Source organism: Octopus bimaculoides, chromosome 6 (genome assembly GCF_046866305.1).
Source record: "Octopus bimaculoides isolate indiv1 chromosome 6, ASM4686630v1, whole genome shotgun sequence".
Lineage (NCBI taxonomy): Eukaryota > Metazoa > Mollusca > Cephalopoda > Octopoda > Octopodidae > Octopus > Octopus bimaculoides.
Genome location: NC_142933.1, coordinates 48,761,839 through 48,774,994, shown reverse-complemented (window position 1 = coordinate 48,774,994; position 13,156 = coordinate 48,761,839). Strand labels below are relative to the sequence as shown.

Here is a 13,156-nt window from a genome sequence, read left to right as displayed (position 1 = left end):
ACTTGTATATTCTGATATGGGGAAATTATAGCAGAGGCAGTATGTAATTGATGCTTTGTTAGTTTGTAATGTTGAGCTTAAATACTGCTATCAGAAAAACTTAGACTTGGCATATATGTTCTGGGAGAAATGTCTCTCCACCATTCAGTACCATGAAATCTAATGTAAGCTCCATAACCACAATATCTTGCAGAATTCATGAGGAGCCAGAGAGAGAGAGAGAGAGAGAGAGAGAATTATAATATACTCTTTTACTCTTTTACTTGTTTCAGTCATTTGACTGAGGCCATGCTGGAGCACTGCCTTTAGTCGAGCAAATCAACCCCAGGACTTATTCTTTGTAAGCCTAGTACTTATTCTATCGGTCTCTATTGCCGAACCACTAAGTGACGGGGACATAAGCACACCAGCATCGGTTGTCAAGCAATGCTAGGGGGACAGACACACACACACACACATATATATATATACATATATACGACGGGCTTCTTTCAGTTTTCGTCTACCAAATCCACTCACAAGGCTTTGGTCGGCCCGAGGCTATAGTAGAAGACACTTGCCCAAGATGCCACACAGTGGGACAGAACCCGGGACCATGTGGTTGGTAAGCAAGCTACTTACCACACAGCCACTCCTATATATATAAAACATATATCATTCATTAACAGTTGAATAATTGATTTTGATAATTTGCGAAGTTTTAATGTTTTCATATTTTTTAGCATTTCTTATGATTGTAGTTATGGGCAATGGCCTACTGGTTACAGTGTTGGGCCTTGGATCTTAAGGTTGTGGGTTTGGTTCCTGGACTGGGCAACATATTACTCTCTTAAGCAAAGCATTTTATTTTCTGTTGTTTCAGTCCACTTAGTCATGAGTCCCAGCCTATTGCTGAAGCACCTCTCTCCCTCCAGCTGTCACATCCACAATATTCTGCAGTATTAAAGGTGGGAGTGCTGGGAGAGAGAGAGAGAGAGAGAGAGAATGTCTGTCTGCTTGCTATTACGTATATACCTAAAGCATTTATTAGAGAAATCATGATAAAAGCTACCAGTTTATACTGGCTTGTGTATGACAGCTAAGCTTTTTGTAGATTGCAAATTGGTTGAAACAACAGAAAGTTAGGCAATAGACTTACAGGTCTTTACATTCTGATTTAAATTGTGCCAAGGTCAACTTTGCCTTTCAACCTTTTGGACTTGATAAAATAAAGTACTGCCCAAGTATTATGGTCAATATAATCAACTAATATCCTCCTTCCAAATTTGCTAGTTCTGAGCATAAAATAGAAATAGTTCACGTAGAAGACCTATAACCAAAAGTATCTCAGATGTGACTATCCTGTTACTTTGTGTTTCTGGAAATTTATTATACAATATATACTTTCATTTTTAAGACAACATGATGTTATTTGAGAGAAATTTGGCTGTTATTTCTAGCTTAACGACTAACCACATAATGATACTTTATTGGCTCATTTTTATGTTTTTTTTTTTTAAATTCTGAAATTGAAAGAATTAATCACTTAAATAGTTAAACTTGTGTTCCTAACTTGTAGGTCTTTGGATTACAGGGGTCAACAGTTTTCTGGCAATGTCTTTCTCTCCTTCATAGTTAGGCCAGGACTCCTAAGTATCAAATGAACTTTGGGTCCAGTAAGTCCTCTAATACCTATCTCTAGAGGAAAGTATATTACTTCTTATCCACTATTTTCACAGATTTCAACCAACTCACTGTATTTCAGGTGCCCTATTCTTTCAGTCTGAGATTTCTTGACTCAAACTTGGAGTTTTTATTTCTAATGTAGGGTTTCAATACTTCTTATTATGCTATAGTTTTGTAAGCATTAGAAGACTATGACAGAGGTTAAGAACATTGAAACTAAGTGGAAGAAATAAATTAATAGAGATCAGAGGATAAACTGAATGGGTGATAAGCAACCACGTTATAAAACCACCACTTGCATGACTTATAGTTTAACATCATCACCTGATTTTAGAGTACCATTAATGGAACTTCACTTTGCTTCAAACATTTGGATCAAACCTTCTGTTCCTTATTTTTGTAAATGGTTTCAAGTAGACATTGAACGATAGATGGACATTAGCTACATGGACATTAGCTACATGGACATTAGCTACATGGACATTAGCTACATGGACATTAGCTACATGGACATTAGCTACATGGACATTTGCTACATGGACATTAGTTACCTTCTGTTCCCTATTTTTGTAAATGGTTTCAAGTAGACGTTGAACCATAGATGGACATTAGTTACATCAGTCTCACCAACCAAAAACCATAGGCACTTCCCCTTATTCTTTGACTAACTTACCTTTTATCTTTTATGTGTTTCAGGCATTAGATTGCAACCATGCTGGGGGACTATCTTGAGGAATTTTAGTCAAATGAATCAACCCCAGTACTTATTTTTTTGTAAAACCTGGTACTTATTCTGTTGGTCTATTTTGCGAAACTGCTAAGTTACAGGGATGTAAACATACCAACACCAGTTGTCAGACACAAAGACACACACAGATATATGCATGATGTTTAGTTTTAAATTGGAATCTAAAGCTATACTAACATGGCTGCAAGTAAGAGCTGTAATATTTGATGAAGGTTTTATTATTTGGCTGTGCTAAGCTAAGTCCTCTTGTAAGCATATCAATTGGTGAGGAATGGATTCCACCAGGTCACTCTGTCCTTGATATACTACATGAACAACCAAGCTTTTATTTAGGGGTCTATATCTATTTATTGATAATTGAAGATTAAAATCTCTCACTTGGCAAAATATTGTTTAGCTAATTGATAAGGAATTAAAAATGCTTCTGCTCTTTCCCTCATAAAGAACAATGATAATGTAAATGTATGAATATACCTTTAAGTATGCTAATTACAGTGCAACAGCTGACCCAAATACAGATAATGAATAAAACAGGGATTGTAAGGTGTATACAACTAGCTGGCCTAACATATTAATTGCTTCAAATACAAGTCAATGAAGGAGCCTCTACGTTGTCACTTGAACAGTTAGAGATAGCAGCCAAATTGACTCAGATCACATCTTGCCATCTTAAATAAGCTAAGGTCACATTGGATGATGTGGTCATAGATATCATTAAAAAGGCAAGATGGTCATGGCTGGAACGTCTTTGAATATAAATGCCCACCAAGGTTGACAAACTTTGGTGAATATCAATGGTTTAGTGTTGACTTCATCCCAGTTTTGGAGGTGGGCGGCACGTCTATCACTGATATATGATGTAATTTTTAATTATTTATCCAATGGACATGACTCAAGTTATACTTCCTCAATAAATATTACATCATAAATTCATCTTACTCATTTCCCAATTGTAAACAGCTTGTTATTTCTTCTTTTATGGATGAAACATTTCATAGAGTTTGTTAATATAATTCAGAAACTGTTTTTATCCTTTAGAATTTTGTTTTCTTTTACCCAACATAACCTAGTTTTCAAAAGGTTAAGTTGCGTAACAGAAAAAAAAAATCTGTATGACAGTTGTGCGAAAAGAGGGAAACTAATTGTTTTATTTGTGTTTATCTTTTACTCATGGTTTCGTCCCCTATGCTATTTATTGGTATGTAACTTTTTTTTCAGCTTTGCTTAGATCCTCTCGGTGAATATATTTGGTTCTCAACAAATAAAAGAAAATTTCAGTCAAGCACACGCTCATAACAGAAATTAGGTATTTAAATTCAGTCATTGTAGGCATTTTTTATTTCTCCCATTTTGCCATCCCTCTTATAGATGACCTGGAAAGAATTAACGGCGCAGGTTGGTTGTTACTGATTCAATCACTTTCCCCACTTACTTAAGCACACACTCATACACACCTGTAGCATTGCAGACTGTTGACAAACTAGTCGCCATTCACATACCCGTTACACCCTCAAGGCTTACACATTATTCAAAACTGCAAAAACTAGCAAGAAATAAAGACAAAAAAAAATATAAAAGAAAAAATTCAAGAAAACTAGAATCTAATTAAAACCTACGGCTGATGCTAAAGCGGACTAACAAGTTTGCAGTTTGCCACGTATTTTTACCGGCAACACGACTTTGATACTTGTCAGTTGACGATTTTAAATCCTTTGAATCTCATAACAGTTAAATATTTACCTTACAGCAAGTATAACAGTCATTTAAAAACTTATTTCCCAGTTGTTATTAATATAATCTTGACTGAAACTTTTCTGGAAATATTTAATTTATAAGGAATTCTATTTCCAATTTAAAAAATTTTTCTTTATTTGTTATTACTGGTGTTGTCAACTATTTCAAGTTAAAGATGTCTGAATATCGACTGTCAGTTAATTTTGACCATAAACCACCACCAGAATACATCGACAGAGATCGCCTTCAACGGATTAGACAACTGGAACGGCTTCGAGAAAGACGATTCCATGATTCCCGGTCTGTAAGAATGATGGGTTCAAATGGAAAGTTTGGTGGTTTAGATGAATATGGGAGACGATTGGAAAATGACATGCAAACACTTAAAGAAATAAAAAAGAGCCGCGAACAGAGAGCAAGTTCACCAATTCCACGAGCATTGTCACCTCTTCCACCACTCTTCGATGTTAGCCCTGATCACTCCCCTAAAATTCGACAAAATCTCTTTTTCGGAAATGAAACTTATACAAGGACTCGCTTAGAAGAATTGAAGCGAATGAGAGATGAAAACGGGCATACCGACTTTTCAGCCACGGAAGGACTCAATACTGCTGTTGACAATCTTCAGCAAGTGAATGAGAGACTCAGCGAACTCAGATTGAAGTCTTCTGCTCTACAGAAAGAAATTCAAGAAAAACAAGCAAATAACAGCATTGAAGAAGAAAATTCTACTGAATCATTTACTATTCCAGAAATAACAGTTACCAACGAAGAAGCAGAGAATGTTGAAGAATGAGTTATTTAGAATGTTAATTGAACCTGGAAGATTTCCTATCATTGACGGCAAATCTAGTTTTAACATTGGCATTGACAGACGTTTCATCATCAACAATCAACAGGAATGATATTTGAATTTTCTTATTATTTCGAAAACAAATGTTTATCGTAAGAAATCAAAACTTCATTGTTTGTCTAGTTAGTCTTAAAGTGTTATCTTCCAGATTTTAATTTCATGTGTCAAAGGTGAAGGAAGTTGTAATTGACAAAATATATTGATTTGATTTTATACTTTACGTTATAACAAATATTATTTGGTTGAAACTAGAAATTGTATAAGAAAAAAAAAACATTCTCATATTGACGAATATCGAAATATTACTTTATTGGTGGTTTCATTCATTTGTTTTTGTCTATTTCGTTAATTTCGTAACGGGATTTTTATAACAGTCTTTATAAACGATATAAACCAAAATGTCCAAACTGAAACCTAATCCTTGCATTTCTTTGTTGTTGCTATAATAATTATAAAGTTGTTATTATAATTTTTCTTTAAAATTGCCAAGATGCTTATTAGTAAGACGTATTTACATTTCAAGTGTTTTGCTATGTTGAGAATTGAAATTATGTACAGATATGTTTGTTTTACCACTTTGCTTAGTTCCTCTTCCAGAAAACCAGAACATTCCTTAATCTATTCAAATATCTACAAAACATTCATTGAACAAGACTTACATTACTTTATTTTATTTTCATATACTTTGCTTATGGGAAAATTGTACTAGTTTCATTTTGTAACCGACTACTATTTTGTATGGTACGATATGATCTATACAACTAAAGGCATTAACTGTTCTTGAACTAACTAACAGAAGACAACTTGGAATATATATAAACAAACTCTCACAGTCATACATACGTGTACAGGTGCGTGTGAGAGAGTGAGGGTATATGTGTCGGTGTATGGATATATGAATGTATATATATATGTGTGTTAAGTGCATGTTTGTGTATGTATGTAAATAAAAAGTACGTAGATGTGCATACAAAAGTATACATATATGTACATGCGTGTATGTTTGTGAATTTAAATACATATATAAGTTTATATGTATACATATATATTTATTATATATGTACACTTGGATATACATATACGTATATTTATAAATATATTTATCATTCTTAAACAAGAATATTACTGACAGTAACTTCGAAGTTTCGGCCAGCTAAGCTATCGTCGGGCTGTCCGACGATGGCTAAACTCGCCGAAATTTCGAAGTCACTGTCAATAATAATCTTGCATAGGAACAGTAAATTCGTTCTTTACTAAAGTATTGAGTACCCCATCAAATTAATATAAATTTTGTTTTTATTATAAGTGAACATAAAATCAAACATTAATATTTATAAGTATACATATATGTGTATGCATCACTGTTTAAAGGTATGAATATATTTGTATAAATGCATGTACACGTGTGTGTGTGTGTGCATATATATATATATATATATATATATATATATATACACAATAAACACAGCGGTTGATAAATATGTATGTATGTGTAAAGATATGTATATATGTATGTTTTATAAGTGTGTGTGTATATATACACACAGGGACATATGTATATGTGTGTGTGTGCATGTATGTAGATATATATGTACATGTGTATATATATATATATATATATATATATATATATATATATATATATATACACATACACACACACACACAAGACGTGTATGTGTGTATGCAGATATGAACATGCACACACACATATATATACAAATATACATATACACACATAAACATGTATATGTCTGTACATGTTTGTATATATATATATAAATTTAAATGTATGTGTATGTGTGTGTGTGTGTATGTACATACATACATAGAACACAGTGTTCCAAAGTCCACTTTTGTCTAATGAAAAATTGCCTAAAACTCAGAATAACAGGTTATGAAGTTTATCAGCTTCAATAAAGCATTACATTTTATTGTACATTTGGTGTTTGAGTGTTGTTTTCTCCACCTTGTTTTGCACATTTTTGTTCGCATATATGAACATACGTACATATACTGTTTGTATGTATGTGTGTGTGTATACAAACAAGAGGGTCTTCTTTCCATTTCCGTATACCCAACCACTCATGAGGCCTTGGTAGAAGGCAGTCACACTTAAGGGGTCATACAGAAGGACTGAACTCAAAATCACATGATTTTACAGCAAACTTCTTAGCCTCACAACTATGCTTAATCTGTCACATGTGTGCATATATGCACACAATTACACACACACACACACACACACACACACACATAAATACCACTTGTATCAACCAGGCTGTCTGATGTTGTTGTATATCACTGATCACAATGCACTTCCAATTCATTTTTGATTGCACACTTCTTTCCATATTGGCCCAAATTGCTCAACTAAATTGCCTTCCTATTCCCATGGTGGCCTTCTCAGTGACCTTTTCAATCCCTTGGATACCACTCACCAACTGCACTGTTTCACCTCTTGTCTGTGAACCTTGTGTCGTGTCTGACCCAGAAGAACTTCTGCTATTCTGCAGTCATATCATAGACTTCACTCCATTTCAAATCTGCTCTCACAATGATGTTCTTTCCATGACCCTTTGTATTGTAGCTAATAGATGTTCTTCTTTCTTCATAGTAACCCATATTTCACTTGTTTATGATAGTGCAGGTAGATCAGGTAGAACAATACCATTGAAGAGACTAGCCTTTAGGATCTTTACCAGCTTTGCTTTGAGAACATCTTTTATCAAGGTAAATGCCTTTTATCCTGCCCTTATTCTCCTTGAGATTTCAGCACCCACATCTTGGGCCATATTCACTCTGTGTGTGTGTGTGTATGTGAGCGTGCACACACACACACACACACGTGAGGGTAAGTAAAAAGTTATACACACTCTTGTTTCTGTAATTAATTAAAGTAAAAGCAGGGATTGAGCTGTTATATCATTTTTAGACATAATCTCCTTGATTTTCAATACATTTCTTCCAGTGGTCCAATATATAATATATCTTTTAATGGTTTCAACCAGAAGTTGAGGTCATGTTGGACACTACTTTTTAGTGTGTTTGGGTCTCTTTTCTCTACTGTTTCTGGTGAAGTAACAAGTTGGACAGAGCTGCTCTTCCTTGTGCCTCCTGCCATGATGTAGGTTCATCTGGTATCTCAGATGAAAATTTGTCCAGATATTCTTTGAAGATCTTCACATCTACACTTTACAAATCTCTGAAGTTATCTGGCAGAATATTGAGCAGTTGTGGATCCTTGAAACCTAAACTGTTACAGTACTAGCTCTTTATTTGAAATGGAGAAGGTGGGATTTTTAGTACTATGTCTAGTTCGTTGGTTGGTATAGCTTTCAATCCTGAAGTTGGGAACTAGTTTTCAGGGTTTTCCCATATGTATATCACTACATATCTTTTACACCTCTCTGGTGAGTAGAGCTTCAGTTCCTTTAGCTTCTTCTAGTAGCTCATCTGTTTTACTGAGTCAATTTTCTTTGTGTAGTGGCATTGGATTACCTCAAATTTTACCACCAGTTTGATGCTGTGCATGACCACAGTTGGGAGCAGTAATCCAGATGAATGAGAACAAAAGTTCTCCATAGGAGTTGCATGGTATCCTTTTTCCTGGTTCTGAAATGATCTTGGAATCTATCCAACTGCTCACTTGCACAGTGTTACCATCTCAGTAATATGCACATGAAATATTATATCATTACACATGTAGATTCCCAGGGCACACGCCGACTCTAATTCTGGGATTGCACCACCTCTTGGGCTTGTGTATTCCAATTGTAGTCTGTTTGTGGGCTGGTATTGGAGAACTTGAAACTTCACAGCATTGAACTGCATGTTATTTTCATCAGCCCATTTGTATATTGTATTCAGGTTGTTTACAGTGTTTGTATATCATCAGGGTCCTTGACCATCTGTGATACTTTTGTATCATTAGCCCAGCTGGTGAGTGGCTGACTGTATGGTTAAGGGCATGTCTGAGAGAGCCACTTCAAACAGTAGAGGTCCCAGTACAGATCCTTAAGGGACTCCACTGTGAATTGATACCTCCCTAGAGAGTGCACTCTTGGCTGCAACTGTCTGACTTCTTCCTTTTAAAAAGTCATGCATCTACTCTCCCAATTTTCTAGTGATATCAATTTCATGCTGTTTGTGATGTATCATTCCATGATCAACTTTGTCAAAAGCCTTGGCAAAGTTGAGATATATGTCACATCCACATTTGAGTGATTGAGCTGCTATTTCAGTACCCGGTCATGCTGTAGTAGTTGCGTGAGGCAGCTCCTCCCTGGACAGAAGCCATGTTGTGTGTTTGTGAGCAAGTTATCTTCTTCCAGAAATGTGATCAGCCTCCTTCTAACAATGTAGTCTATGACCTTGCTAACATGTGAAGTCAGAGAGATAGGCCTGTAATTTTTAGCACCTGTTATGCTTCCTCTTTTATGTAAAAGGCATATTATACCTTCTTTTAGCAATTTAGGAAGTTTACTACACGCAAGGAAACAAAAGTATTTGCAGTAGTTTTGTGAGAGCTTTCTTGCATGTCTCTAAAAGAACAGCTGGAAATTCATCTGGGCCAGTTGCTGAATTCAATTTCATTTCATCAGTGACCAATATTAGATCTTCCTCTTTTATGTTAATGTAATTGATTGTTGCCTCTTTCCTTTGTAGACCTGCAGTGTTAAAAAGCTTGTCAAGCTTGCTTATTTGCATGTTTCTCAGTGGAGAGGTGAAGACACTTTGGAATTGTTTATTTAGCACTTCACTTATTCTCCTGGGGTCTGCAGTTAGTGAGCCATTTTCTTCAAACAGTGGCCTTATTGTGCACTGAGGCAGATTCTTTCACAAACTTATAGAAGGCTTTAGGATTCGTTTTTATATTTTCTACTGCCCTAGTTTTTCTTTCTACCCTTTCCATTTCATGGAAGAGTGAGTTTACTTCCAATATCTAAAAGTGCCTCTTTGAGGAGGGATTTCTTGCTCTCATTAAGTTGTTTATTTAATCAATTTGAGATCTTTATTCTGTCTCAGAGAATGATATTATTGTACATTGACATAGGGTCTTCTAGCAGCCACCCTCTTGACCCAGAGCAGCATTACCTCCTCCAGGCACTTGATGTAGACCTCCGTATTGAGTCTGAGGCTGTGTGGGAAGATGAATGGAGACATAGCATCGCCATCACTAGTGATCATTCAAAACACCATGATGTTGATTGGATGTTTGATTTTTATCACCTTCAGTACGTTTTGGGGACACGGTAAACCCAACTGTTGTTCTGTGTGTTCACCATCTGATCCTAGCAGAAATTTTTCTCATCTAAGAAAAACCAAAGCATGTTTGGTTGGAGGAGATGCTCAAATTTGTTCAAAAGCTTCGTAGCATGGTCTTTCCTCTTGTACTTGATGGCTTGGGATAAAAATTGGCCCTCTCTCATCATGTATGAGGAATACAAAATGCCTGATAAGAAGCTCAGACACTCCCATGTCCCTGGTGATGGACCTGAATGACTTGGAGGGATCATTGTCAATCATGGCCTGGATCTCCCCAACAAATTCAGGAGCTCTTTTCTTATCAGAACAACCAGAGTGAGTTTTCTGAGCTGCTGTATCTTTGTAATTACCATTAGACTCATCTAACTCTTTCTGAATCCTCTGCACTATCCTCAGATTGACACCCAATCACTCTGAAACGTTTGTATTGGAGCTTCTGGCCAATCAATACATGTTTCCAAATTTCTGGCAGAGTGAATTGCGTCATGGTGCTGTTTTTCTCACAGACGGTGCCCAACTGATCCTACTATACTGTGTAGTTGACAAAATCAAAAACAAACACTGCGCATGTGCATAATTAGGAATATAAAATGGTGACAATTTACCCATCACACCCTGTATGTATATATATATAAATAAACACACACACACATATATAGTTATATGTGATGTAGATATATATATATTAAATTTAACCTATTGCCTACCAGTGATTTCATATGAGATTACTTAGAAATTACAAATTTCGTAATTATCTGTCAATATTTACACATATCTAACCTTTTTGCTATATTTACTAGGTATATTTCTCTGATATTCAAATGAGGTTTGCTAATTTTTCACCCAATATCTCGCTTATTTCTATTTAAAATGTTGTTTTGAAATATTATTTTGATCATTCCAGTGTGTTTCTAAGGCTGTTTTATGCTAGAAATCAAAGTTTAATAAAAGAAATTCCAGTTAATAGAATTATGGGAGGTAATGGGTTAATTAGAGGTTGTTTTAACAGCATGAAGGGATGGTTTCATCCAAGAAAATACTTGTTCTATACCTAGTATTTTGAGGAAATGAATTTCTTTAAAATAATAGGTATATATATATAAACATATTGTTTATATTCATTTAATAGAAGAAGAAAATGGAGATTGGGAAGTTAATAATAGTTTATTATTAACAGCAAATTGGCCATTTTCACTTACAATTGTTTGTAGTAATACTCAATAAACATTAAATTTACATTTATGCAACAAGAGCATAATATCATCAGAAGAAAACAGATGTACCTTTGGATGCTATATGTCTGTTTGGGAAATTCATTTGAGCAGACTCATTTATGCTCTATATATATATATATAGCTTTGGCTATGTCAAGATGGTTTTTTGGTATTCTTCTTTCCCGCTTAGATTGTTTAAATGTTGTCACAACAGTAATATGTTCATTCTGCCTAAATCAAATTTCAGTAAATTTTCTTTATCCTTGTGCAGCTGAAGATTGCTCTGCATTTTCCATTTAATGTAATGCTCACATTTACTTAAATAAATGGAGTTGCATGAAACGTGCGTACTGCAATAACCTTGAAAATCTGTGTTGCTTTTTTAAATTTTATATATATATATATATATATATATACACACACACACACACACACACACACACACACACACACACACACACACACACTGAATTTCACATTATTAGGCAAATCAACTTTCTCTCAATAAATAAATGTATATCCGTTGAAAACCAGTTGTTTTCCCACTGACTGTTAGCAACAACTATCTGCACACATTCTTATGCCCAACTTTTCTCTCAGGGTGCTTACATTCTGTCATGTATGCACACTGACATTACACATCCAGTGGATCATACTTGCTTCATTTCTTTCAAGCCTACATATGTCCTCATCAGTCATGGCCCATGTTTCACTGCTGTGTAGCATGGCAGTTCGCACACATGCATCATACAGTTTACCTTTCATCCTGAGCGAGAGGCCCTTAGTTGCCAGCAGAGGTAGGAGCTCCCTGAACTTTGCCCAGGCTATTCTTATTCTAGCAACTACCCTCACTACAGACTTCATAGCCTAGGTAGCGGAAGCTATTAACTACTTCTAGTTTCTCCCCCGGCATGTGATGGAATCTGTTTTCTGTACATCATCAGTGTTTATTGCCCCTGTGCATCTGCCACACACAAATACAATTAACCTTCCTTTGATGTTGCTGTACTTCTTATGTGTCCACAGTTTACACCAGATACATTGTAATGAGTTTCTATCCACACCTTTTCTACAGATCAAGCAGGGCCATCTACCTGAAGGGGTTTGTGATTTGACAGCCTTCCTACTTACTAAGACTGTGGTTTTTGCTAGGTTAACCCTAAGGCCTTTCGATTCTAGACCTTGCTTCCACACCCTAAACTTTGTCTCTAGTTCTGGCAGTGACTTGGCTGTTAGTGCAAGCTCATCAGCATAGAGGAGCTCCCAAGGGCAGCCTGTCTTGAATTCCTCTATTCTTGCATGGAGGACTAGAATGAATAAGAGGGGGCTGAGGATTGATCCTTGGTGAACCCCTACTTCTACTCGGAATTCTTCACTATACTTGTTGCCAACCCTCACCTTATTAACAGCATTCTGGTACAGGACTTGTACAGCTCTTATCAATTACTTGTCTATCTCCAGTTTCTGCATTGACCACCAGATAAGCTTTCTCCAAGTCAACAAAAGCCAAGTACAGAGGTTTATCTTTGGTTAGGTATTTCTCCTGCAGATGTTTTACCAGAAATATAGCATCAGTGGTGCTTTTGCCTGGCACAAAGCCAAACTGCATCTCATCTTGGCTAACTCTGTCCTTAATTGGTTGGGTTATAACCCTCTCTGTAACTTTCATCACCT

At 35.7% G+C, this 13,156-nt stretch overlaps 1 protein-coding gene across 10 annotated transcripts in view; it reads left to right on the top strand.

Annotated features, from left to right (window-relative positions):
• Positions 1–13,156, top strand: part of LOC106880743 (uncharacterized) — a 120,486-nt gene that overhangs the window by 89,090 nt on the left and 18,240 nt on the right. For 2 of the 10 annotated variants that reach the window (XR_016242256.1, XR_016242255.1), the window contains exon 5: positions 7,646–7,733. The exons of 5 other annotated variants lie outside the window; for them this stretch is intronic. Coding sequence is in view for 3 of the 5 variants with exons in the window: in XM_052968851.2 (XP_052824811.2) it covers positions 7,651–7,733 (83 nt within the window). In the remaining 2 variants the exon portion in view is untranslated. Of the gene's footprint in view, positions 1–3,631; positions 5,414–7,645; positions 7,734–13,156 lie in introns of those variants that run through there. 3 more of the 10 variants (XM_052968851.2, XM_089353846.1, XM_089353844.1) reach the window with 3 other exon arrangements.